The sequence below is a fragment of the Eurytemora carolleeae genome, unplaced genomic scaffold, assembly GCF_000591075.1.
Source record: "Eurytemora carolleeae unplaced genomic scaffold, Eaff_2.0 scaffold1252, whole genome shotgun sequence".
NCBI classification, from domain to species: Eukaryota; Metazoa; Arthropoda; class Copepoda; order Calanoida; family Temoridae; genus Eurytemora; species Eurytemora carolleeae.
This window is the reverse complement of record NW_019397143.1, coordinates 54849-82528: the sequence shown is the minus strand read 5'-3', so window position 1 is coordinate 82528 and position 27680 is coordinate 54849. Positions and strand designations below refer to the sequence as shown.

Below are 27680 nucleotides of genomic sequence, written 5' to 3'. Positions count from 1 at the left end.
AATATACGTCGTAGAATCGTTTAATATGACTCAAATGAATCCTTAAAAAATTGTCCACAATACTACATATTCAGTTCAACCACCATACATTGCCGGTCACTCCCTTTAAGCACAAACGCTCTAAAATCCCTGAAATGAGTAAAAGTCAGGATGAAGGTAATAATTTGCATGGAAAATAAACTGCATGTGATACGTATATTGAAATTGTTTAGAGCAAAGTATCAAGATTTAGAGACAAATCTTTTCGTTTTTCCTGTTCCTAATTGACTCACTTTAAAATCCACTTTATAGTCCCGGCTGACCACTTTATAGTCCCGGCTGATTTCTAAGCAGTAATGTTCCAAACTATCTAAGACAAACAAAATGAACTTTTTTTTCAAATCAGAATTCTGATATTTACATTAAATTATTTAAATAATCAAACTTATCAAAGTTAACTATTTAAAATAATTACTACGATCAATAATGGCATTAAAACTGTTGATAAAGCAGAACCAGATGATTTGACTAAAGACTCAGCATTCCACTTCTTAATTAAGTTATCACTGCCTTTTGGTTGATCACTCACGACTGGTACTGTATTTGAGGTTTGAACCTCTTTTATGTTATTTTGTTGAAATATTTCCTCTTCTACTTCCACTATACCACTGTCAGGTTCAGCAGCTTCTTCTGAAGTCGAATCTTCTGTGTCATTTTCAGCATTTAAGATCTCATCGTGATAAACATAATTATTATCATTTTCTTCAGTAAACTGATTGTTATCATCATCTTCGTCAACATATTCATCCTCTTTGGACGCAGAAAGTTCAGAGCTGAACTCTGATTTTTGAAAATTTAAACTTTCATCTTCGGGGAGAATCAGATATTTTTCTGTGTCGGTAGTGCTAACATCATCATTCATAGCTTGTGCTACAAGACTGTTAATCTCAATCTCAACTTGTTTCATTTCTATATCGGATGCTTTAGGTTCAACTTTCTCTCCGGATAAACGTTGTGATAAATAATCAATTTCCTCAGAGTCAGACTTATCAGAAACTATTTCACCAAATGTATCACTGCTTGTTATTTCTTCTTCGCCATTCTCCATTTCATTTTCAACTGGATGATTATCACTAACAAATGATGCTTCTATTTCACCTTCCAGCTCATAAATATATTCATGATCATCATTTTTTAAATCTTCCTTCTTTGAATCAGTTTTATCATAATAATCAGTTTTATCATTGTAATCAGTTTTACCATTAGAATCAGTTTCATCATAATAATCAGTTTCATCATAATTATCAGTTTTATCATTGGAATCAGTTATTCTATCTTCTGTAACATCTATTACACTGCCTTTAGCTTGGATCACATTATCCTCAAAGTAATCTTCTTTCGATTCCACTGAAATATGAAAACTTGAAGTTATTCATAAAAAAGTATATATGATATAATTTCTAATTAATACTTACATAATGTGATATTTATTATAGTTGACACTTTTTTCTCTACATTCAAATAAGAGTTCATTGACACACAATCGATAACTGATTCCATAAGTTCGGGGACAACTTCGAAACTCCAGGAAATATCATCAGAAGAATTTTGAAGGATAATTTCATCATTAAATATTAGTTTTAAAGTTGGATGAGGATACCCTTGGTCTTCTTGGTTTCCCATGTAACCACATTTAACAGTTACTTCATCTCCCAGATTAAACACGTTGACCGGTTCAGCTCCAACATATATAAGAAGGGTTGGATCCTCAGGGGGATCTAAAAAAGCTTTTTATTTGAATATACTAAAAACATATTTAAGTAATAGCATCTTATTCTATGCAATTAATTCATGTACTTCTCATGATTCATTAAATTCCCATTCTGGTAAAGGATGGGCTAACAAAAATAAATGCCATTCTACAGTGATAACCAGAATAAAGTGGCATGCAAGTCATCTTTGTTCAATATAAATTTTGAAATTTGTAATATTTGCGACTGAATATGTTACAAATAGTGCTACAAATAGTGTTACAAATGGTGTTACAAATAGTGTTAAAAATTACAAAATCTTGAGTGTAGTTTCTTAATCAATTGTTGCAACCGAAGACGACTTCATTCTAGTTATTTCTATAGCAAAAAGTGTACTTACATCCTACTTCTGTAGAGCTTGTAGCAGCTGTCTCCATAACTTCATTAATTGCTGAACATTCAATATTTGATCCTTGATGATCTCGTTCAGATTGAAATATCAAAACAATATCTTCACTGGAATTTTCCACCAAACTCAAACCATCTATTGACAAGGATAAGCATGCTTCTGGATTTCCTCTATCTTTATCATCAATGTATCCACAATTAATTTCTATAGTATTGCCTGCTGTTACAGTGTTTACTTTGATGCCGTCTACTGCTAACCTAAGGGTTGGTTGGATGGCTGGATCTGAAAATAACCAATGTTGATTATTTTTGGAAAACTACTTGTTTAAACATGACTTACATAAAATTGCAAGATGTGTTTTAGACACATCCTCAGACTCCAGTGCAGAGTTCCAGACTGAACATTCTATTTCACAATCAGAATTCCTTTCTTCGACAGTCATTGTGTGAATTATATTTCTGTTTTGACTCAAGCCTACTTCTTGTTTATCCACTAGCAACCGAAGAATTGGGTCTGGATTGCCTCCGAATACTTTGCATTCTATTGTAAACTGTTGACCCACTTTAACCTGGGTCCGAATTTAATAATTTTTAATTGCCTACCACTGGTTCAAATTTAAATCATAGATTTAATTTGTTATTTTATCTTTAACTTTAAATCAGATGTTCAAATTTAAACCGGGATTAGGTAGTTCAGTGATCTAGCTCAAATTCATTAAATTCGGTTCCTTATCTACAGGGCCACCATCTACCAAGACTAGGAGTTCAGGGGAAGACGGAGGCTCTGAAAACATACAACGGTTTTTATTACTTAAAACTTAATTTTGATAATTACCCCATATGCTTTCCTAGAATAGAAATGTGCAAGTCACTTTTGTAGAGAAATCACATTGAATATAATCAGTTTTAAAACTATAATCATTGATATCTTTTATCTGATTAATACACCCAGACAAAGCTTGTAAGGGTACCGTTGTGAATTGGACTCTGGCATCTGTAAATTGAGGGAAACTTGGAATTTCCAAAAAATGGGAATTCTTATTTTTGTCAAAAGATCGTAAAATTTACATTAACATCCATTGCATTTGATCGCTGTAATCTAACTCACCATAAATCTGAATCGTGGTAGAATTTTCCAATAAATCTCCATGATCATCTGATCTGCAGCTGATATTACTGGATCTAGATTGAAGAGGAGAGGATGGGAGTCTAAGCTGAAGCTTGGAGGATGTATAATAACCTCCGTCCACCTCACTGTACGTGTTATCTATTATTACTTCAGACTCTGAGACGTCCTAGGAAACAAAGGATTTTTTAGAATTACAAAAGGATACTTATGTGATCGTCGCCGATTGTCCGTTAAAACTGTATTACCCGATTTACAACGATACCCTTTAAAGTTTTTCTGATCAAGCATGAATTAGATATCCATTTTTTATGTATTTTTTGCTAATAAGAAACAATTGGAGATGTTCACATAATTAAATACTTTTAAAGTTAAAAAAAACTACATTATCTGCTGCATTTTTGATCAGATTAAGGCTTCAAGGGTACCGTTATAAATTGGGTATTGCTATCTTTGCATTGCGAGTCACTTGAAATTATGTTAACAGTCCCTAAGATGCAACAATTATGGCCTAATTTTAGCTAAGGTTTTTTTTGCTACAGACCAAAAGCGGACTATTATTATCTGACTGCTTAACTTTGAAACCATGAACCAGAAATGTTACTCTTCAAGTCTTCAGTCTTCATCACAATTAACTGTTCCTTTCCACAAATATTAAGGGATGTTACCTGCTGATAAACCCTGTTGAGTTTAGTTTGTGGGAAGCTAGGGCCAGCTGTACAAGTCAAGGAATGTTACCTGCTGATAAACCCAGTTGAGTTTAGTTTGTGGGAAGCTTGTACAAGTCAAGGGATGTTACCTGCTGATAAACCCAGTTGAGTTTTGTTTGTAGGAAGCTAGGGCAAGCTGTACATGTCAAGGAATGTTACCTGTTGATAAACCCAGTTGAGTTTAGTTTGTGGGAAACTGGGACCAGCTGTGCAAGTCAAGGAATGTTACCTGCTGATAAACCCAGTTGAGTTTAGTTTGTGGGAAGCTAAGACCACCTGTACATGTCAAGGAATGTTACCTGCTGATAAACCCATTTAAGTTTAGTTTGTAGGAAGCTAGGACCAGCTGTACAAGTCAAGTGATGTTACCTGCTGATAAACCCAGTTAAGTTTAGTTTGTGGGAAGCTAGAACCAGCTGTACAAGTCAAGGAATGTCACCTGCTGATAAACCCAGTTGAGTTTAGTTTGTGGGAAGCTAGGACCAGCTGTACATGTCAAGGGATGTTACCTGCTGATAAACCCAGTTAAGTTTAGTTTGTAGGAAGCTAGGACCTGCTGTACAAGTCCAGAAATGTTACCTGCTGATAAACCCAGTTGAGTTTAGTTTTTGGGAAGCTAGGACCAGCTGTACATGTCAAGGAATGTTACCTGCTGATAAACCCAGTTCAGTTTAGTTTGTGGGAAGCTAGGACCAGCTGTACAAGTCAAGGAATGTTACCTGCTGATAAACCCAGTTGAGTTTAGTTTGTAGGAAGCTAGGACCAGCTGTACATGTCAAGGAATGTTACCTACTGATAAACCCAGTTAAGTTTAGTTTGTAGGAAGCTAGGACCAGCTGTACAAGTCAAGGGATGCTACCTGCCGATAAACCCAGTTGAGTTTAGTTTGTGGGAAGCTGGGACCAGCTATACATGTCAAGGAATGTTACCTGCTGATAAACCCAGTTGAGTTTAGTTTGTGGGAAGCTGGGACCAGCTGTACAAGTCAAGGTCTGAAGAGAACCTTGTAAACCAAAGTCAGGAGCAGAGATCAGTAAACTACTAGCACTGTCTACATAACAAGATCTACAGTTAAACCCAGAACTTTGGAGTCATCGAAAGAATTTATAAAATGTTGTGTTGACAATTGTTTAATGGGTTTTATGCTAATATACCTAAATCTCATTAAATGTAAAAAATAAATAGCCATGAAATATGTAGGAACAGTTTACAAGAGCTCCATATGATTAAAGTCAGTATTCTTAGCTGGTTTGTAAAACAACATTTTATAAATTCTTCCGATGTCTCCAAAGTTCTAGGTTTAACTGTAGCTAATTCTTTAATATGTTTATTCATGGCAAGAGAAATAATACTCTGATTTTTATACTTCATGAACAGGGGCATTTATGGGAAGAGCAGTGTCCCCCTTAGACTTAGCTTTTATTGTATCAAATGTCTATTTTTTTCTCCTTTTTTCTAGAATTATTTTACGGAGAGATAAAGCAGCACAAGCACAACAATTAAACATAAATGCTTTAACATGTCTTATCTGTGTCTACTATCCGAACCAAAATTACAACTCCCATCTCCCCACCCCTAGGAGGTCATTAATTAATGCCATGCTTATTTGATAAAATTGTAGGTCAAAGTAATGATTTTTTTAAAAAAGAACAATAAATTATGTTTTATAAATGTTTTTAATGAGCTACAGTGTTTTCAAATCGTATGTCAATAAATAAATCTGTGGGTTATATTTTTAAACTTTTTCACATTTGCAATTGTAGTTTTAAATACAATAATTTTAAACAGATGTCCTGACACTGAACATGTTTAATGAGCTGCCTGGCATTGAAATATGAACTTTAAAAAGGATTCGCATTGTCAAACAATGCAGAAATTTTTCCTTTAACAGACCTTTTTTACCAATAATTTTTTGTTTATTCAAATGATTTAAAGGGAGTGTTCGCGAAAAATGAAAGTGGGTATAGGCTCACGGCGAAAAATAAGCGCTTTTGATTGCGACTATTCTTACTTCTGTCTGTTGCGTCTAAAAGGAGAAATTACTAAAAACGACTCATGCCGAAGAACGTAGCGTCCATACAAATTCGGAAAGTTTCAACATTATTTATCAATTTTACTACACTGAATATCTTGTTAAAAAATTAGCGTAAAGATAAAGAAAAATCTCAGAGAAATGAAATTTTAAAACTTTTGAATCTATAATACGTAGAGATTAGAATTATTTAAATTTTTTAAACTTTGGTTTATGTTTTCAAACCTAAAATAGCTAGGGGTCTGTAAAGTGTAAAGGGTAGGCGTATCATTAAAGTAGGGGGGTGCATGTGCAATGGTGCGTGTTCAATCCCTCTTTATTCAAGATATCCCAGGTAAACAGTTCCAAGTCTCACGTTAGGGTAAACAGTTCCAAGTCTTATTAGGGTAAACAGTTCCAAGTCTCATTAGGGTAAACAGTTCAAAGTTTTATTAGGGTAAATAGTTCCAAGTCTCATTAGAGTAAACAGTTCCAAGTCTTATTAGGGTAAATAGTTCCAAGTCTCATTAGAGTAAATAGTTCCAAGTCTCATTAGGGTAAACAGTTCCAAGTCTTATTAGGGTAAACAGTTCCAAGTCTCATTAGGGTTAACAGTTCCAAGTCTCATTAGGGTAAACAGTTACAAGTCTCATTAGGGTTAACAGTTCCGAGTCTCATTAGGGTTAACAGTTCCAAGTCTCATTAGGGTTAAAAGTTCCAAGTCTCATTAGGGTAAACAGTTCCAAGTCTCATTAAGGTAAACAGTTCCAAGTCTCATTAGAGTAAACGGTTACAAGTCTCATTAGGGTAAATAGTCCCAAGTCTCATTATAGATAACAGTTCCAAGCTTTATATGACTTACATTTAACTTTGATAACCATAAACGAGACTGCCGGGGCCGCCATTATTGAGTTTCGTGCTTCACATCGTACCCTCATCCCATGCTGATCAGCTGATGCCGTGAAACTGAAGGTATTGCGGAATTCCCGGGGAAATCCAACCTAGAACATTATAAATAAAAGTTGAAAAAGAAGACGACATTTAGGCAATTTTGATTTCTAGTTTATGTTTATTACAAAGCAAGTAATTTTACTAGTAGCTCAACCAAAAAGAACTTATCAGGGTAAATTGTCTATGATACTGGTTTCATGCTCATTAAATCATAACTTGACCCTTAAACTCGTCTTCCTTTTCCAGAATTGTATTTTTTTTTGGAAAAATTAGCATGAGTTATAGGAAGTTGGGACGGGCGTTGATGATGATTCCCTCAAGAAAGAAATTGTATTTAAATTTATATAGGTTTCCTTTACCAAACATGGGATTGTAAAACGAGAAAAAAAAATTATATAAAGTTTTACATTGTAAATTTTAAGCAAGCAATTTTGAAAAAGATTCTAGTGATTTCATCGAGATTTGGTAACCATACTAGATTTTTAGGGTCTTACAGGGATATTGAACAGAAAGAAATATAGATATCAAATCTCCTGTAAAATAAATCCTGTTTTAAAAATTTCCTATTAATTAAATGTCTTCTATAAAAGTATTTATTAATTAACAACCTGTTTAGTAAATGTATTTCTGTTAATTTCTATCAAATGTCCCAAGATCCCATGACCCCGAACACTGTTTTTTATAATTTGTTTAGATTTTTTAAATATTTGCTAATGATGTAAGACCCTTTTTTGCAAACTGACAAAACATGAAAAATGTTTTGCAAAGCATGTGTACTGTTCTCTTGACAGAATAAGGAAATATAGTGTGGAGAGAAAGCTTTAAAAAAACAAACATGTCCTTAACTTACTAAGGTACGTTTACATAAGAAGCTGGAGGAAACTGATGGGTTAATATTTTTCATTACAGGAATTGTTTAGTTTTTCGAGAAATAAATAAAGTAACCCAAAAATGGATTTAACTTTGAGGTGAAGTAAAGTTTGAGTAACAATTTAAATCTGTTGAACCAAAACTTTCGTTTTTTCAAACATTGTATATATCATTATCCAACGTGCTATTACACTATATACAGGGTGTCCCAATAAACATGGGAATATATCGTATTCGATCCATGCTTACCAGCTTTCTTTTGATTTACCTGCTTTCTTCTAATTTTTCTAATTTCTTCTAATTTACCTGCTTTCTTCTAATTTACCTAATTTCTTCTAATTTACCTGCTTTCTTCTAATTTACCAGCTTTCTTTTAATTTATCTGTTTTCTTCTAAATGAACTGTTTTCTTCTAAAATTTACCTGTGTTCTTCTAATTTACCTGCTTTCTTCTAATTTATCTGCTTTCTTCTAATTTATCTGCTTTCTTCTAATTTACCTGCTTTCTTCTAATTTACCTGCTTTCTTCTAATTTACGTGATTTATTCTAATTCACCTGCTTTCTTCTAATTTACCTGCTTTCTTCTAATTTACCTACTTTCTTCTAATTTATCTGCTTTCTTCTAATTTACCTGCTTTCTTCTAATTTACCTGCTTTCTTCTAATTTACCTGCTTTCTTCTAATTTAACTGCTTTCTTCTAATTTACCTACTTTCATCTAATTTATCTGCTTTCTTTAAATTTACCTGCTTTCTTCTAATTTACCTGCTTTCTTCTGAATTACCTGCTTTCTTCTAATGAACTTGCTTTCTTATAATTTACCTGCTTTCTTCTAATTTATCTGCTTTCTTCTAATTTACCTGCTTTCTTCTAATTTACCTGCTTTCTTCTAATTTACCTGCTTTCTTCTAATTTACCTGATTTCTTCTAATTCACCTGCTTTCTTCTAATTTACCTGCTGTTCATCAAAGTATATTAATATAAGAGGATCAGGATTCCCATCCACTGCTTTACACTGAACACTCACAGTATCGCCTTTCTTAACTAGGACGGTCTTGAGGTCGCCCTCCCCCACCTCCCCCACTTTGTCCACCTCCTCCTCCTCTGTGTTGATTGTGATGGTAAGATTTGGCGACGAAGCAGGCACTAAATAAATGCAGGGTTACCCTCAAAAGATGAGACTTCAGAGACGACTGGCCAGAATTTATTCAACCAAACACTCAGCTTATTGGTTCCCTTCAACTGGAAACTTTTTTTTCGGCGTCAAACCATTTAGCAGAACACTTTATAAAGGGGAGAATACAAAATTCTAATTTTTATGTTTTATGGATTTTTGGTCTTTTTTTTGTGGGAAATACGGTACGTATAATGAACAGAAATCATACAAAGATGGTTTTACAAAAACAAATCTCAATAAACAAATGGTTAACAATTTCAATAGTAGAGAATTAGAACAGTATCCATTCAACTTAAAAATTACAAATAACTTTTAAAAACTTTTTTTTTACAATTTGAATGCTCTGTAACCCCTTTATTAATCACCGAAGACAGAGATCTCTGTGTGTATATATCTTGAAAAGTGTTTAAATTGTCATAACAGCACTAGCATACATTAATTGCAGTGGGAATTCAACACAGCTTAGGTCAATAGTGGGTTTCATTAAAAATGTAAAAGTTAATTTTGATTTTACACGACTTCTTGAAAGTAAATATTAATATTTTTTAAATCTTAAACAATTTCCACATTTGCAAACGTTTCTGTAAATTAATAAGGATTTAAGTTCGACATTGTTGATAAGTTTAAAGGGTGAATTGGACACGACATTCTAAAAATGTTGGGGCACTCGAAATTACGCCCACAACTTCTTCAAATCTTTATTAGGTAATAACAACAAGACTAAAAATCTTTTAAAACTAGAAGCAATTTAAGTCTTCTAAAAGTAAGTCTTTTAAACAGATTTTGCAAAAATATCTTTGAGGCATGAAATAGTAATCCCTTGATATTTGACCCCAGACATTTTTGCAAACATTTGTATGCATAGTGCAATTCCGTTGACACTGATGAATTCGCAGAAAAATAAAATAAAATGCTCTGCAGAAAATCAGAACAATTTGGTTTTGATATTGAACTATAGCGAATGTCTTTCGATTTAAAGAAAATTTTGTTCCAACGTGAATCCACAAAAAATTAAATTTATAATTCGTAAACTTTCGAATAAAGAGTTTGTTCCTTCGAAATGTTTTCGGTAATTCGATATTACTAATATATAGTGTATAGGGGCTATGAAAAATATATATAGTGTATAGGGGCTATGAAAAATATATATAGTGTATAGGGGGCTATGAAAAATATATAGTGTATAGGGGCTATGAAAAATATATATAGTGTATAGGGGCTATGAAAAATATATATAGTGTATAGGGGGCTATGAAAAATATATATAGTGTATAGGGGCTATGAAAAATATATATAGTGTATAGGGGCTATGAAAAAGTTTGGCATTTAAATACTTTTAGTTTCCATTTTATTATTTTCTGTGTTTTCTTAGCGCAGGGAGTGCTGACAAGTTTATTATAAAAGCCAGTATGAATTACCCAGATACAGGGTGTGTCATTAATAAGAGAAATCTTGTTTGGTTTCATGGATAGTACAGTGAAAACCAGAAAACTGTGGAGGAAAAAGACGACATTACAGCAATACTTTTTGATTTTGTTTCAATGCAAATAATTTTAATATTGACTTTTTAGATCACTTACTACTGTTTTGCTAAATTGCTCTGTCTAATGTTTTGGACTATTTAAAGTCATAACTTGAGTCATAAAGTCGTCTTTCTGTTCTGGGTTTTCTAGTTCTTACTGTACATTTAATGAACAAAACAAAGTATTATGTTTTTAAGAAAACATATTATCAAATTTCTCTCCATAAAAATTCACGAGTTGTTTTCTTCAAAAAGTTATTTTTAAAGGAAACCTTATCAAAGTAAAGGATACATTTATAAATTTTTGTACTCAGTAAATGTAATTTAAAATTATGTGACTGACAGCCATAGAGAATAGTATATATATATATTAGAGGAGAATTAAGAGAATCTCTCGGTATGAATATTTTCAGTCCCTTTCAGCCTGAAAGGGAGTTCAAAGTGTACAAATCATGTAAATGTTCTCAAATTATATGCAGTAGAGTACATTAATACAATATGTTCCCTTGACTATCCATTTCAATTTCGAATTTTTTAAAGCTGTTAAATGAACTTTTCAATGAATTAGGTGAATAAAAAACATTATTTGATTTATAGTTATAACGAAAAATCATCGTTTGTAAAATGAAATGCATAGAAATGATCATTGGTCAATTATGAACCAGCCTATTTCATAATTTGGTTTTCTTTTAGTATTAAGTTTAGATTTTCTATAAAATGATATTCCAGGGCCCAAAAGGTTATATAGCATAAATATGTGAAGTACACCTGCAGTATGGAAACAGCACAACAAAATGGCCGTTTTACACTTTTTTCTAGTAAATTCCACTCTAATATATATTCTATTCTCTTTGCTGACAGCCCTTTGTTTTAAAAATTCCCAAAAAGTATAGGTGTTAGCTAAGTGCTAGTTTATATAAATAAAATCATTATTTCCCTGTAAACTCCTGCCGGACCCAAATGTCAGAGAACAGAGGGAAAAGCTTTAATAATATAAACACTGTTTTGTATTCTTACACCCAGGGATAAAATAAGCTTTTAGAGGATGTAAAAACATTGTTTTCTTAATAAATTGTATAAAAAAGCGAACAACGTTTTTAACATTCTGTTATACTTCAAAGGAGACCTAATTTGGCCCGTTGGAGTTCGACATAGGAGATCTACTTTATCCCGTTTTAGTGCATAGGAGACCTACTTTGGCACGTTACAGTTTATAGTAGACCTACTTTGGCACGTTACAGTTTATAGTAGACCTACTTTGGCACGTTACAGTTTAAAGGAGACATAATTTGGCACGTTAGACTTCATAGGAGACATGTATTGCCACTTTAGAGTTCATAAGAGACTTACTTTGGCACGCTGGAGCTCATAAGAGACTTACTTTGGAACGTTACAGTTTAAAGGAGATATACTTTGACACTATAAAGTATATAGGAGACCTACTTGAGCATGTTAAATTTCAAAGGAGACATACGTTGGCACGGTACAGTTCCTAGAAAACCTACTTTGGCACGTTAAGGCTCATAGGAGAACTACTTGATCACGTTACAGTATATAGGAGACCTACTTAGGCACGTTGGAGTAGATTCGTTCCAGAGTGTTCCATTGCAAAATATAAGATCAGGACCGAGCAGTTCTGCTTCCTTCTCACAACGAAACCTTTAAAAAATGTTATCTTGATAAAATACAGTTAACTCATATATAAAAGAACACAAAGAAAAAATTTAAATAATGTAGACTTGAATTTGAATTTAAAGCTGTCTTGTATATCCCGGACTGTTTTCCGCTCGGAGCTTTACAGGGGTAAGTGTAATTTACTAAAGCATAACCAAAATTTCTGGAATTTATTTGGAATAAAATTTTTAAAATTTTTATAACAGCTTCATTTATATCTGGGCACTAATTTACGTATTAAATCCTTCATATTATATAATGCGCAGCAGCAACCCCAGTAAAATTCATCAAGACGACAATTTAAAATATCTTCCAATGTCTTCTTATTTTTGAGTTTAATTGTTGTTCATCATTTGTTGACTTATAACTTTATGATCACAAAAAAAATTTGGATTAACCCATTTTGGGCGATATTATGTAACTCTCATTCATTCTTCATGAGCTCATAGTTTTTAATAATACTGATGTAAATCGTACAGACCAATAATAATTGGAACATAAATTCAGATTTCGTGTACAGTCGCTTTAAGTCGTCTGTAAATTCACATATATATTGGGACCCCCTGTATCTGACCTGTAGACAGCTCCATCTAATAATCTTCTTGAGTAACCATATCTTAAAACAGAAACTTGATCTTCATCACATCCAGACTCTAGAACAGAAGTTTATTATAGGAGTTAATTAACCATATCTTATCCATATCTCTGCTGGAGGAGGGGGAGAGGGTCACTTGAAATAACGTGGTTAGTCCCTTTACAATAACGTACTTGCACAAACAGGGGCCGTTGAGAAATTCCAGGTAGTTCCGTCGCAATACACTTTAGCCTTGCCGTACATCCTGTACCCTTTCATACACGTGTACTTGTACACTGAACCCCTAAACAAACATACAGGTGCACTTGTACATTGAATCCCTGAACAAACATACAGGTGCAATTGTACGCTGAACACCTGAACAAACATACGGGTGTACTTGTACATTGAACACCTGAACAAACATACAGGTGTACTTGTACACTGAACCCTGAACAAACATACAGGTGTACTTGTACACTGAACACCTAAACTAACATACAGGTGTACTTGTACACTGAACCCCTGAGCAAACATACTGGTGTACTTGTATACTGAACCCCTGAACAAACATACTTGTGTACTTGTACACTAAACCCTGAACAAACATACAGGTGTACTTGAACACTGAACCCCCAAGCAAAAATGTAAATGAACTTGTATACTGAACCCTGAACAAACATACAGGTGTACTTGTACACTGAACCCCTGAACAAAAATACAGGTGTACTTGTACACTGAACCCATGAACAAAAATACAGGTGTACTTAACCCCTGAACAAAAACACAGGTGTACTTGTACACTGAACCCCTGAACAAACATACAGGTGTACTTGTACACTGAACCTCTGAACAAAAATACAGGTGTACTTGTACACTGAACCCCTGAACAAACATACAGGTGTACTTGTATACTGAACCCTGAACAAACATACAGGTGTACATGTACACTGAACCCCTGAACAATCATACAGGTGTACTTGTACACTGAACCCCTGAACAAAAATACAGGTGTACTTGTACACTGAACCCATGAACAAAAATACAGGTGTACTTGTACACTGAACCCCTGAACAAAAACACAGGTGTACTTGTACACTGAACCCCTGAACAAACATACAGGTGAACTTGTACACTGAACCGCTGAACAAAAATACAGGTGTACTTGTACACTGAACCCCTAAACAATCATACAGGTGTACTTGTACACTGAACCTCTGAACAAGCATACAAGTGTACTTGTACACTGAATCCTTGAACAATCATACAGGTGTACTTGTACACTGAACCTCTGAACAAGCATACAAGTGTACTTGTACACTGAACCTCTGAACAAGCATACAAGTGTACTTGTACACTGAATCCTTGAACAAACATACAGGTGTACTTGTACACTGAATCCCTGAACAAACATACAGGTGAACTTGTACACTGAACCCCTGAACAAAAATACAGATGAACTTGTACACTGAACCCCTAAGCAAAAATACAGGTGTACTTGTACACTGAACCCCTGAACAAAAATACAGATGAACTTGTACACTGAACCACTGAACAAAAATACAGATGTACTTGTACACTGAACCACTGAACAAAAAAACGGTGCACTTGTACATTGAACCACTGAACAATCATACAGGTGTACTTGTACTCAGAACCCTTGAACAAAATTAAAGATTCTATTATAAAAAGCTGGTTTTGCAAAAATATTCCTTGAATCCCGATAAGCTGTTAAAGCAGGCCCATGTTGAAAAACAATCTCTTTACATGTCATTTCATCTATCAGAGAGTATAAAACAAATGGGCAAATGCTTAACAGTTTCAGTATTTTGCAGGTTAGGGTAACGTTTTCTAACAGAATTGCAAGTTTTATAAATTAACGGACAATTTCGTTTTCAATAAAACAAATTATATTCGTAAACAAACTAAAAGAACTGTTTAGAAACAACGCTTATTTAGAAAAACATTCATTTTTTACTCTGACATTGGATGCAACGAAAACGAAAACCGAAATTAAGTCAGTGTTTGTGCAGTACATTGAGACGCCATGGAGTCCGAAATTTAAAAGAGTATCGTTGAAAGCAAACTCCCAGTTTCATTTCTGGGGTCTTAACATTTGTGTAGATTTAGATTTAAGAGATTCGGAATAAATGGAGAATTAGAAGAAAACAAAATAAATAATATTTCATAACAAAAATTTGATATTAAAAAATCTGCCTAACCCAATTAGCGAAAGCCGGGTTCCAAAACTAGAATTCATAACTATACCCTGTCTAAAGTTTTAGGCTCTGACAACTGTTGAAGTGTATCTGAACATAAAGCATCAAGAAAATAGTCTTACTGGTAACTCATAAAATCTTAAAGTCGTCTTCCTATTTCAGACTTTTCCAGTTCTCACTGTAGTTTAAAATAAACACACACTTGATAAACAGGTTCATTTATAAATGTTTAAGAACAGATTTTAAAAAACTCCAAATATTTCCATCTCTAGATCTGATTTTAGATTACCTGAACCCCCTCTGCTCCATCAGCCTGGCAAACTTGACCTTCGGTAAACTCAAAGGATCGCAAGCACCAACAGCTAAAGAAATATCCCGTTTTTAAATATTTTTGATTTTAAATATTACGGTTATGTATAATGTAGAGAGGTTTTCAAGAAGTCAGCATATTAAGGATATTGATCTTTGATAGCTCAGAGCTATTTTCCGTGGCAGAAACCCGAAATAAATCAAATAGAGTTAAATAATTATAATAATTTTTTATAGAGAAGAAAACGGAAATTTCATTCATTTTTGATTAGAAAAACGTTTAGGGAGTACAGTTGTGAATCAGGTATGGCATTCAATTAATTGAAGGTCAGTAGAAACTACGTCTTGAGACCTCCTGTTTTAAATCTCCTTGCTACATTTATTCGTGATATTTAAGTTTTGTCCCATAAAACATAAAATGTGTCAATTTCTCAAACTACGACACATAAAATTGATTTATTAGGTTATGCTTTTAAAGTATATCATGATATTAATACAAATGTAATAAATTAATTCAGAAAAACAAGTCTTGATGAAACATCGACCATGGAAACTAAAAATTAAATACTATTGATTGGAGCGAAATTTTTAATTCACTTTTAACCCCCCTCCCTTTTTTTCTTACTTAAAATTTCTACCATTTTTCTTATTCAGAATTTTTATGTATAATACTTGCTTGAGTGCCACTGCCCGGCCTTGCCCTTTGAATTTTAAAAACACCTTAGAAAAGAAAAAATTTGATTCAAAAAACATTTTTGGTTTTTTTGAAATTTAGCCTTTGTTACCCGAAGGTTTCCTCAAAAAAATTAAACCAATTCGGTACAGCCGTTTGGCCAGCTATTTGCTCAAACATGAATAAAGTGCGAAGAGCTTTATAATTGATTTGCTTTATCAGTTTTAAGTTTTGTAATAATACTAAGGATCATCCAATGGCATGACAAGCAAATACATATATTATACATATATTTAGTGCTGTATACTAGTAGCATGGATATGAATATATGTTTATTTCTAAAAATGGTTAAAAAGTCGTGATAAACGACAAATTCTGAATTTTTATTTAATCTAAACTGCTATAGGCAATTCAAAATCAAATAACATAAATTCAATATTACAACATAGATGCATTTTATACATCTAACTGTAGATTGACATTTTATACATCTAGGTGTAGATTGACATTTTATACATCTAGCTGTATATTGACATTTTTTACATCTAGCTGTATATTGACATTTTTTACATCTAGCTGTATATTGACATTTTATACATCTAGGTGTAGATTGACATTTTATACATCTAGCTGTAGATTGAAATTTTATACATCTAGCTGTAGATTGACATTTTATACATCTAGCTGTAGATTGACATTTTATACATCTAGCTGTAGATTGACATTTTATACATCTAGCTGTAGATTGAAATTTTATACATCTAGCTGTAGATTGACATTTTATACATCTAGCTGTAGATTGACATTTTATACATCTAGCTGCAGATTGACATTTTATAAATCTAACTGGAGATTAAAATAAAAATGAAGTTTGTCCCCTCCGTCATTTCAAACTGAAAAGTACATGTTTAATCGACTGTTTTAGCTTTTGCAAAACTCTAGCTTTACATCAAAGGTAGAGAATTTCACCTAATTTGTCAATTAACTGAATGAAATTAAACAGGACGCGGCATTCTTTGAATTTTTGCGCAGATCTAGATATAGTCACATTTTTATCATTATAGTTTATTTCAATCATTATTTTTTTTATCTTTTTTAAATATTTTAATTTCAATACATCTTTATACACATATAAACTTGCGTGTCTGGGTGTTAGGATGTTTGTATCCAAAAAATTGTAAAAACGGCAAAGCCAATTCGGCCCAAATTTTTTTGTGGAACCTAAAATTAGAATGACCCCTGGAGAGGTTCATAATAGCTTCAAAAGATGTTTATTTTGACAACTGTAAAGAAGAAATCCATATATCACTTTATATGGAGAAACCACGACTGAAATTAATCAATTTTCTAAAGTGAAGATAATGAATGTCTCATGCATTCTTGATTATAAAAAGGTTTTACGGTTAAGGATAACTAGGGTGTCAAAATTCACACAATATTTTTTAAAAAGAAACTTTTTTGTTCGTTAAACAGCAAGTCAAGATCAAGAACAATTATGCAGACGTGTTACTTTTTACATTTATTGGAAACATATTGTATTTAATGCTATGAAGAATTCAACTTGCTTTATTGCATAATCCTTTTCTGTAGCTGAAATAAAAAATTAAAAACATATTTTCACTATGTGGTAATATATTTTTCTTTCGTTCTATTTGTGCAGTGTCTACGGTTACTGTATAATTAACTGCATGAAATGTTAAATTTAGTAAAACATAGCCTGATATGATTAGTTATGTGCATTATTAATTTTTCGCGCATTTTAAGAAAATCTGATCGTTTTCTGAAAACATTAACTTGAGATTTTAACGTAATATATTAGATATGATTCGAATTCTTTTCAATCAAATCGTATAATTGAGTATTTTTTTACATTATGAAAACATCTAATTTAAAAATGCAAGCATGCCCATCTCTAATTGTATGCTGAATTATGCACTTATTTAACACCCACAGATTTATAGTTTAGCTTTAGAAAGGGTATTATATAGCTATATCCTTCATTCAAAAGACTGGTTTGGTTTGCCAAAACACTGGTTTGGTTTGCCAAAACTGCACCTGGATTGAAAACTGAGATAAGCCGAACCCAAGTCTGCTGACATAATTCAAAAATTGCAACGAGTCTCACACAAATATGCAAAACAAATTTTTGAATTTCAGTTATAAAACTTTTTAAAACAAAATTTACTTTTCGGATCTTTAAAATATATGATCTTCAAATATGAGTCTGTTTAAGATTTCAACTATCATAACTAAGATTTAAAGATAAAAATCAGTGTCATCTGAAAAAATAGATGCTTTGTAGGAGAGTATGGGGGGGAACCGGGGGGATGAAATAATACCAAGGTCGTGTCCTAATGTATCAAAGCAAGACCACCCACATCATGACTAAACTATCTTTAACCGGATCAGTATATTAAAGGGAACCTTTAGCAATCATTAAATCAGATAAATTATTGAATTGAGGGAATGATCGGTATTTTTTTTAGATTAGATATTTTAGAAAAAGTATTATATTTACGAATCTATAAAAAAATAAATCTTCGTTAAAAAAAAACACTAAACGGACCGTTCCATCATAAAAAGAGCACACCTGATTCACAACAATGCACTTTACACCTTTGATTGAGCAATGGTGACGATATGTTCATTTTTTACAATTTCGTCTAAATTGTTTCCAAATTATAATTTTAATGAGAACCCACAATTAAGAATAATAAACTTTTATAGAAAAGATGATTGATATAATTTTTTGATTAGAAAAGTTTGGGTATCGTTGTGAATATGACAAGCCACTCAATAAATATCAAACTTTGCTTTTGGCAATTTTTTTGTGAAAATATTCTTCTAAACATAAATCCTTCTAAAACACGGAACATAAAACTTTCAGGAATTTTTGTGGATTTTTTGGAATTTATTTGCGGATTTAGTTGTTTAGTTTCGTAGCTCTGCTCGGTTAACTAGATAAAGTGGTGTGAAAGTTAGTTTCTTATTGAGATCTCAAGTCAATTTAAAGCAGACAGTATTTATACAGAGAATGATATATGTCAAGCTGTTTGTTTTCTAGTTCATTTCTCAACCCATTCAACATACATATAGTTTAGAAAACATTAGTAAATACAACTTATATAATGTAAACAGTTTTTTAGACGATTGTGTAAGAAATTTCAATAATTTTATTATATCACAAAACCTTATTTTAACATTTTTTAAGGCATTAACAATGTAATTTTAAGTGTTTAATTCTGACAATTTTAACAATTGTTTCCAAAGCAAGTAATCGGTAAATCACCTTTTTCCAAAAACCAGAATTGAAAATGTATTTTTTAATTTATTCTTGATCAGAGAAAGCTGTTAAGTTAAATTACGTAATTTTTAATGGCTCTTCCTTGAAAGAGTTTCATTAATAAATATGAAACTGAGGAGCTGTTCTGATTATAGCTTTATAGTTATACTAGGCTTTTAGGGCGCTTCGCGCCCATCTTCTATTTCAACTTTTAATTGTGGCTTTATCTGTGAGCATCTTCTCTTTGTAAAGTATAAAACAAAAACAACAAAGTTTGCGGATTTCATTTTATTTTTAGCGCATGTTCAAAATTTTACAAAAATAAAAAACTTAAAAAATTTTTTTTTTTAAATTTTGATCATTCATAAACCTTCCCACACAAAATTTGGGCCCGATCGGTTCAGCCGTTTATTGGATACAAACAAACAGACACCCAGACAAGCTAAATTTATAAATAGGAATTCTTATCAGGAGCCATTACCTTTATTATCTAAATATTTAGACGTTGAAAATTATTTTGTGATTTTTTTTTCTTTGAGAAACCTTTTTGTTGAAGCCACATTATTTCAAAGCTACGCGTGCGGTTAAAATCAAACAGAAAGAAAAATGAAGATTAAAAGGTTTTATAACTTTGACGTTATATTTTAAATCTATGTTCACGGCTAGGGACAGATGTTGTAAAAAAGAAGGGGGGGGGANCAGAAGGGATATAATGCAACTGAGGAGAAATAATGGAGATAAGATAAGAAAAGGGTTATTATCAAATCACGGTGTAAGCTCAAGCTCCAGGATAAAAGTCAAGTAATTCTGAACTTTAGAGCACATTTTCATCCATTTTGCCATTTTTTTGCTTTTTGAAGGGCTACGCAATTTAAATGTTTAAGTAAAGAAAGTTGCGTACGCTATTTTGAGCGGATTTTGAATGAGAGATAAAATAAAATAGATAAAATAGATAAAATAGATAAAATAGATAAAATAGACAAGGGGAAGGACGGAATGAAAGAGGAAGGACGGAATGGAAGGACGGAATGAAAGGGGAAGCCCGGGATGAAAGGGGAAGAACGGAATGAAAGGGGAAGGCCGGGATGAAAGGGGAAGGCCGAAATGAAAGGGGTAGGCCGGGATGAAAGGGGAAGGACGGAATGAAATGGGAAGGACGGAATGAAAGGGGAAGAACGGAATTAAAGGGGAAGGACGGAATGAAAGGGGAAGGACGGGATGAAAGGGGAAGGACGGAATGAAAGGGGAAGGACAGTCAGATGTTGAAACTGTTGTTGAAGTTTTGACGACAGAAAATAGAAATGGGGTAAAAGTGTGGAGTCAGGAACGATATAAGGTCACACCTCTAAATGTATAAATTGAAAAGTTTCCCAGTTTTTAGAAAAAGTTTAAGTTTTGACTTGACACTTGTCAACTTGAAGATTATATTACAAGTAGACTTAGAACTTTTCAGTTACTAGTTCATGCATTCATACAGTATTTATAGTTTAATATTTAACATTTATTTATAGATTAGAATGTGTTATACTAAATGAAACAAGCCCGTCATACAAAGATTTGATAATGATAATGTTTTTAATTAAAATACAAACAGACACCTTTTTCTTGACGACATAGTTTTTGACTTATCAGCGTCGCTTATTTAAAGGGAGTGACTGGCAATGTATGGTGGTTGAATTGAATATATACTATTGTGGACAAATTTTAGGATTCATTTGCGACATATTAAACGTTCCTACGACGTATATTTACTGAATTTGAGCGTAAAGTCAGCCTTAAAATCATGAATTTGGGAGGGCACGTTTTCAGAATCGATTTTTTTAATTATTAAATAACAACGACAAAAAGATTTAAGTAAAATTCTACAGTAAACTTAATTAGTTGTTTAGGAACAGGTTGAGAAAATAAAAATTAACTCTTATCATCGAAAATAAGTAGTCTTACTCCATTATTAGTTTCTATAATCTCTGATTATTCACAAATATTTTCTGCAGATTTCCTGAAATTTTTGTTGAAAAGACGACATTTGAAGAATTTGCAGAAATCTGCTAACAAAGTCATAGAAAACAAGAAATTCAATATAATAAAACGAAGTAATTAATTCTAAAATTGATTTAATTATTAACAAATTTATTTTGAGTAATATGTTCCTGCAAACATCTAATCAGTTTACTATATAATTTTTACTTTATTTTTCCTCGTCGTTATTTAATAATTTTAAAAAAACCGATTCTGAAAACGTACCCAGTACCCACCCTAATTTATGATTTTGAACGTCGATTTTAAACTCAAAGTAATTGTGCACCGTGGGAAACGTTTTATATGTCTCAAATGAACCCTAAAAAGATTTTGTACAATATTGCATACTCAGTTCAACCACCATCCATTGCCGGTCACTCCCTTTGAAGGAATTGAGACTTTGCCACAAACTTTAATTTGCTAACCCCTATATCTTTGGGACCCAACATCGTAGACCTTGGATATTTTTTAAACTATGAATTCTGTTAGATCAAATAATACATAAAGTTTGAAATACAAAATGTTCACACCATCATGTTGCAAAGATATAATGATTAGAAAAGTTGAGTTAGCTGCAAAGACTCAATTACTTTGTGTTCAAAATTTTTTCTCTGAAATTCGATTTTCATTGTTCTATCTTTTTTAATATAAACGCAGTGGCGTATACAACAACGAGGTGGGATCAAGTCCAAAAAGGTTAAGCCCCCCCCCCTTCCACCCGGAAACATTACAAGCAGTGGCGTACATAGGGGGGGGGCAGTAGTCCTCTTGCCCCCCCTGGGAGTTCCAGGGGGGGGCCCTACCCCCCCCCTGGAAAATACAAAATTAAAAGAAAACAAATTTAAAAAGTAACAGCTGACAATGACAAAGACTAAGGATTTGTCTAACTTCACTGTTAANCTCGTCAATATGATAATTTCATAATTTGTTATTATCAAAATAAAATTCACTCCTGAGTGGTTTAATAATTATGAAATCCATTAAAACACCAAACCATCCCACTTATCATTGAAGTACACTTTGACCCCTAGAAGTATGAGTTCGCGGACTGTAAAATTCTTGGTGATTTTACGTACATAAGCTTATTATTATTGTTTATTTATTTATCTATGTCTACAACATTTGGTTCCAAAGATATAGGGATTAGAAAATCAGAGTTTGTGGCAAAGACTGAATTCCTTTATTTCAATAAAGAGATATTAAGCGTAATTTCAAGTTCCCCTTTATGCAATGATGACAATAACATCGAATGAAGGAAAGAGAAGTTTTAGCCTTCTAAAGAGAATACTTCATTACACAAGATGTACTATGACGGAGTGCAGACCTAACGATCTTGCACTTATGGCTCACTTCTGAGAAAATTATTGAAATGTTTGTGCAAGCAAATCCAAGAAAATTGAAGCTTAAAAGAGTTTATGAATATGTAGATGGAGTAAAATTCTATCTAAAAATTTCAGAAGAAATTTCGTTTATTAGTGAAAATATGATTTTTTAATGATGCTGTGATTATTGATTTAGTTAGCTGTGATGGAGTTAAGTGATAAATTTATAAATTTATAAAATTAAAAAGTTAAAGTTAGTTTTTAGAGCAAAGGAATACATTTTAGTATGAATTTTAGACTCTATAAGGTTAGTAGCACCCAAAAATGTAGTCTTTTGGTGTATTTTTATGGGGTTAATTGACTTTTTGAACAAAACAATTCCAGGGGGGGGCAAAAAAAAATTTTTCGCGCTTCGCGCGAAATCTTGCCCCCCCATGGCTAAAATCCTGTGTACGCGCCTGATTACAAGTGTCTGTAATCTAATGAAATGAGACCCAATGAAAAAGGCACAACAAAAACATTCAATTTGTGCAAATTTTTTGCAATTATTCTCGGCAATCTTAGAACATTTTTGCATTTTATAATAACACAACTAGGCAGTTTTTGTGTGAAGGCTTTTGTAAGCCAAATATTTGATTATATAAAAATGGGTGCAAACAATGAAGATACATTATAGAACCCCACTTTCTTCATTTCTTCCACAGAACACAGTTACACAGAGATTTGAGGATTCTTGGTTTATTTTCCTTGGTCTAATATATTTGGAGAATGGTATAGGGGAAATTTAAAGGAGAGGGGAGGNTATGATAGGGTGGGTTTTTGAAAGTGAGGGGATATTTGAAGAGTAGGAGGACGTTAGAAGGAGAGGGATATTTGAATAAGGGAAGAGGGTATTAAAGGGAGGGGGGTGGGGATAATCTACCTGTACAAACTGGAGGATTTGAGCTCCAGACACCATCCCTGCATTTAGATCTTTTAGCTCCAACTAACACAAATCCAGCCTAAATATATTTAATCTTATAATAGAGTTGGAACATCATTTTCATTCCTCTTTAAAAATTTAGGATGTTTAGGCTTTCAGATGACTCCACAAAAACCTAAGAAATTCATATATTTCAAAAACAAATTCTTATTCAAGACTATTGGATAATATTTTTAATTAATGTTTAGACTAAAACACGTTGAATTTTAAAAAATGATGGCCAACTCTATTTTAAATCCTAAATAATTCTAATCTGAAAGCGGTATTCAACGTAATTCTAGTGATCCTGAATCCGTAAATGGTTTCGATCTTATCAAATCTAATTTTTGACACTAACACATGGAAATCTCTGGACTTATAAGAAAAAGAAATTGAAAAATACAAATTTATTTCATAGAGTTCAGGGTGTCCCAGTAAACATGGGAGTTCGATTTTGTCTCTGAACTCCTATGTTTTTGTCGGAAACCCTGTATGGATCAGTAAGGTTCGAATGTCGACCGGTGATTTAAAGAAAATCTCAAATAGTCCAAACATTATTTAATGATTCATAAATAGAGTGGCTTCATATACCAACAATTCTGTATTTTTTTCAAATATGTTTTTGGCGCACTTTTTGAAATCTCTCCAGCACTCTAACTTACTTAGAATTTTAGATTTTTTCATTTAACAAAAAGTGTGCAGTCTTTTTAATGTTTTAATGCCTTTTTCCAATCGGTTATAGTAATGCCTATTTATATATATATGTATATTGTCTTTGCAAAAAGACTCTTTAGGACTAGGACATGAGATATTTATATAAAGAGGTACTGCAAAATGCACTTAAGTCTTATACACTCCTTTAGAGTCTTTTATAAATTCTTAAAATCTTTGAATAAAAGACTTCCACTTTTTAAAATAATTAATTGTTAAAATGTTCTGTTTTCGACTTTAAACATTCCATGTGAAAGCCAGATTGAGGATTGCGTTTCCGGCGTTTTTAAAATCCAACTTAATTCTTAACTCATTGCAGTTAAACGAATCTATTTGTTTCATAATAAGACTATTTTTACCGAAGAAAATATTTGTCGCTAAAATGTAATAGTACATATATCGTTTAAAACTAAAATTGATATCGATCAACCCAATTAAAGAATGTATAAATGTATGTTTAAGTAACCCTAACTCCAGTTAAAGAGTACCATCTCGGATTCACGATGATACGTACAATCTAATCCTCTTCTAATCATGAACGATTAAGATTTCCTAGTTTTACTTTCTGATTAATCTCTATTTGGATTTCGTTGGAAAAGAAACAATGAAGTAAATTGTCAGAATTCAAAATTCTTCCACAGTTACTCAAGTAAAGGTTTAAAGAGAACCCTTGTTAATCTGATATACCACTCTATAGCAGAAGTGTCACTTGAAAATATGAATGTTTATATACCTGGCACTTGAAAATATGAGTGTTTATATACCTGGCACTTGAAAATATGAGTGTTTATATACCTGTCACTTGAAAATATGAGTGTTTATATACCTGTCACTTGAAAATATGAGTGTTTATATAGCTGTCACTTGAAAATATGAGTGTTTATATACCTAACAATTGAAAATATGAGTGTTTATTTACCTGTCACTTGAAAATATGAGTGTTTATATACCTGTCACTTGAAAATATGAGTGTTTATATACATGTCACTTGAAAATATGAGTGTTTATATACCTGTCACTTGAAAATTTGAGTGTTTATATACCTTACACTTGAAAATATGAGTGTTTATATACCTGACACTTGAAAATATGAGTGTTTATATACCTGGCACTTGAAAATATGAGTGTTAATATACCTGGCACGTGAAAATATAAGTGTTTATATACCTGTCACTTGAAAATATGAGTGTTTATATACCTGACACTTGAAAATATGAGTGTTTATATACCTGTTTTCTTGAAAATATGAGTGTTTATATACCTGTCACTTGAAATATGAGTGTTTATATACCTGTCACTTGAAAATATGAGTGTTTATATACCTGTCACTTAAAAATATGAGTGGTTATATACCCGGCACTTGAAAATATGAGTGTTTATATACCTGACACTTGAAAATATGAGTATTTATATACCTGTCACTTAAAAATATGAGTTTTTATATACCTGACATATATACCTGACACTTGAAAATATGAGTGTTTATATACCTGACACTTGAAAGTGCCGACCCACTGAGATAAATCTCCCTCCCCGGCCACCTCACCATTCTCTAATTCAGGTTCCAAACAATCTAAATATAAATAGATAAAGGAACCGTGGTAGTTATTTCAAGTAACCATTCATGCAAAGATTTCAATGTTATTACTACAGTTTCAGTAGAAGTAAATATTTCTATTTTCTGTTATAACGCCGATATAAGGATTCATCTATAATTGGATAATGAAATAGATAGATAGATATATGTTACCGCCATACTTTTTCTATTGGTTCAGAATAGACATCAAACACATGACTGTACCCTGATTGGATCAGACGCTTATGGACTCGGTATACAGGAGTGTTAGTTTTACAATGGTATCTTTGAAACCTTTATCTGGAAGATATTGTCGTTTTTTCTAGTTTAAAAAGTGTATAAATTCGATAATTCTGATATGTTTTCCTGTAGTGGAAATGTGCAAGTCACATTTGTTAAGAACCCAAAAATGAAAATAATCAGTATATTATAAACATGGATATCTAATTCATCTTGGTCAGACAAAACTTTTAAAGGTACCGTTGTGAATCGGGCATTGCCATCTTTGCCATTTACAAATATCACTTAGAAATCAAAAGGTAGTATTAATATTATTCAAAAGCTTACAGTTGTAAAACTGATAGTTTAACATCCTTTTAAAATATAAATTATGACTATTATTTAAAAGTTTCATAGCTCTAAATGTCATTCGAAAACGATAGTTATAAATATCATTTAAAGGGGCTGTAAATGTGTTTTCAAGTGACCCTCCATGGAAGAATGGCAATGCCCGATTCACAACGGTACCCTTAAAAACCCTTTGTCTTGTCAAGTATGTATAAGATATAAATGTTTATTATGTAAAATCTAATTATTTTTAAATGTGGTTCCCCTACACGGCAGGAAAATATATTGAGTTAAACATCTTCATCTTCCACTTGATTGATCAGATAATGGATTCAAGGGGTACAAGAATTTTCAAATTTTTTGCAAAAGTTTCATATATTATGTTTAATTTTAAATAATCAATAACTCGAAGAAATATTATAATTTGAAAGGAAGACGACATTCGCAACGAAATCATGTTTTGCGTTTTTCCCCTTAGCAGTATTTCATGTTAGAATTAACTAAACGCTTAATTGTTTGTGTTAAATGATAATTTTAAATGTTTTAATTGTAAAAAGCATTAAAATCATTTACAAGCTATAAGACATTGTTTTATTCTTGATTTAGTAAAGTCACTTGGAGATTTAATCGTGGATAGTAGGACCTCCCCAAAAGCCTTACTTAAAATGGTTAAATCCTTATCCCTATCACGTGGGGGGAAGGGGAGGTAATTTTCAAGCCCCCCCCCCACATGTGTTTTTTCTAAATAACTTAAAAATGGCTGACATTGAATGCTAAAACTTCTTTACTTTGTCAACTTCATAGGGTGGAGGACAGTCAAACGGCGGGTCCTTCAAAAAATGACAAATGGTTTAGTGAGCAGAACTATATTTACCGAGGCACCTTAACATTAAAGACAGAGGTCTAATTTTTTTTAATGAGTGGGCCTTGAAAAGTTGGACTAGAGATATCTCACACTCCCCTATCTCAACTCTTAAGGCAAAATAATAGGGGGGGGGGGAACCCCTCCCCTAATCTATATTAGACAAAAATAGCCAAATCAGGATAGGGTTAAGAGGAGATGAACTGTCGCAGATGAGATGAACTGATTCAGGACACCGGCTCAAATTTTAGACAAATTACCTGTAGTTAAAGTTATGCTGGCTGGAACAGATTGAAGAAGAAGCAATATAAACAAAATATTAATCATTGTGCTTTAAACACTTCACAATATTCAGTCACATTGTGTTAGACCTCTTTTTGGATTTTACAGAAATTACCACAGACACCTTATCATCTTTTTAGCATG

At 32.5% G+C, this 27680-nt stretch overlaps 1 protein-coding gene across 1 annotated transcript; it reads right to left on the bottom strand.

The window, feature by feature from the left end:
* Positions 1-176: 176 nt before the first annotated feature.
* Positions 177-27680, bottom strand: LOC111712306 (uncharacterized). Its single transcript, XM_023486881.1, has 16 exons — positions 27515-27680; positions 25740-25822; positions 23500-23578; positions 15261-15333; positions 12947-13056; positions 12753-12831; positions 12072-12163; positions 8761-8951; positions 6848-6986; positions 4904-5025; positions 3247-3433; positions 2867-2922; positions 2479-2707; positions 2131-2421; positions 1455-1757; positions 177-1386 (listed from the first exon to the last, which is right to left on the bottom strand). Exons 1-16 carry the CDS (start codon positions 27579-27581, stop codon positions 434-436), a joined length of 3054 nt encoding a protein of 1017 aa, XP_023342649.1. The 5' UTR covers positions 27582-27680; the 3' UTR covers positions 177-433.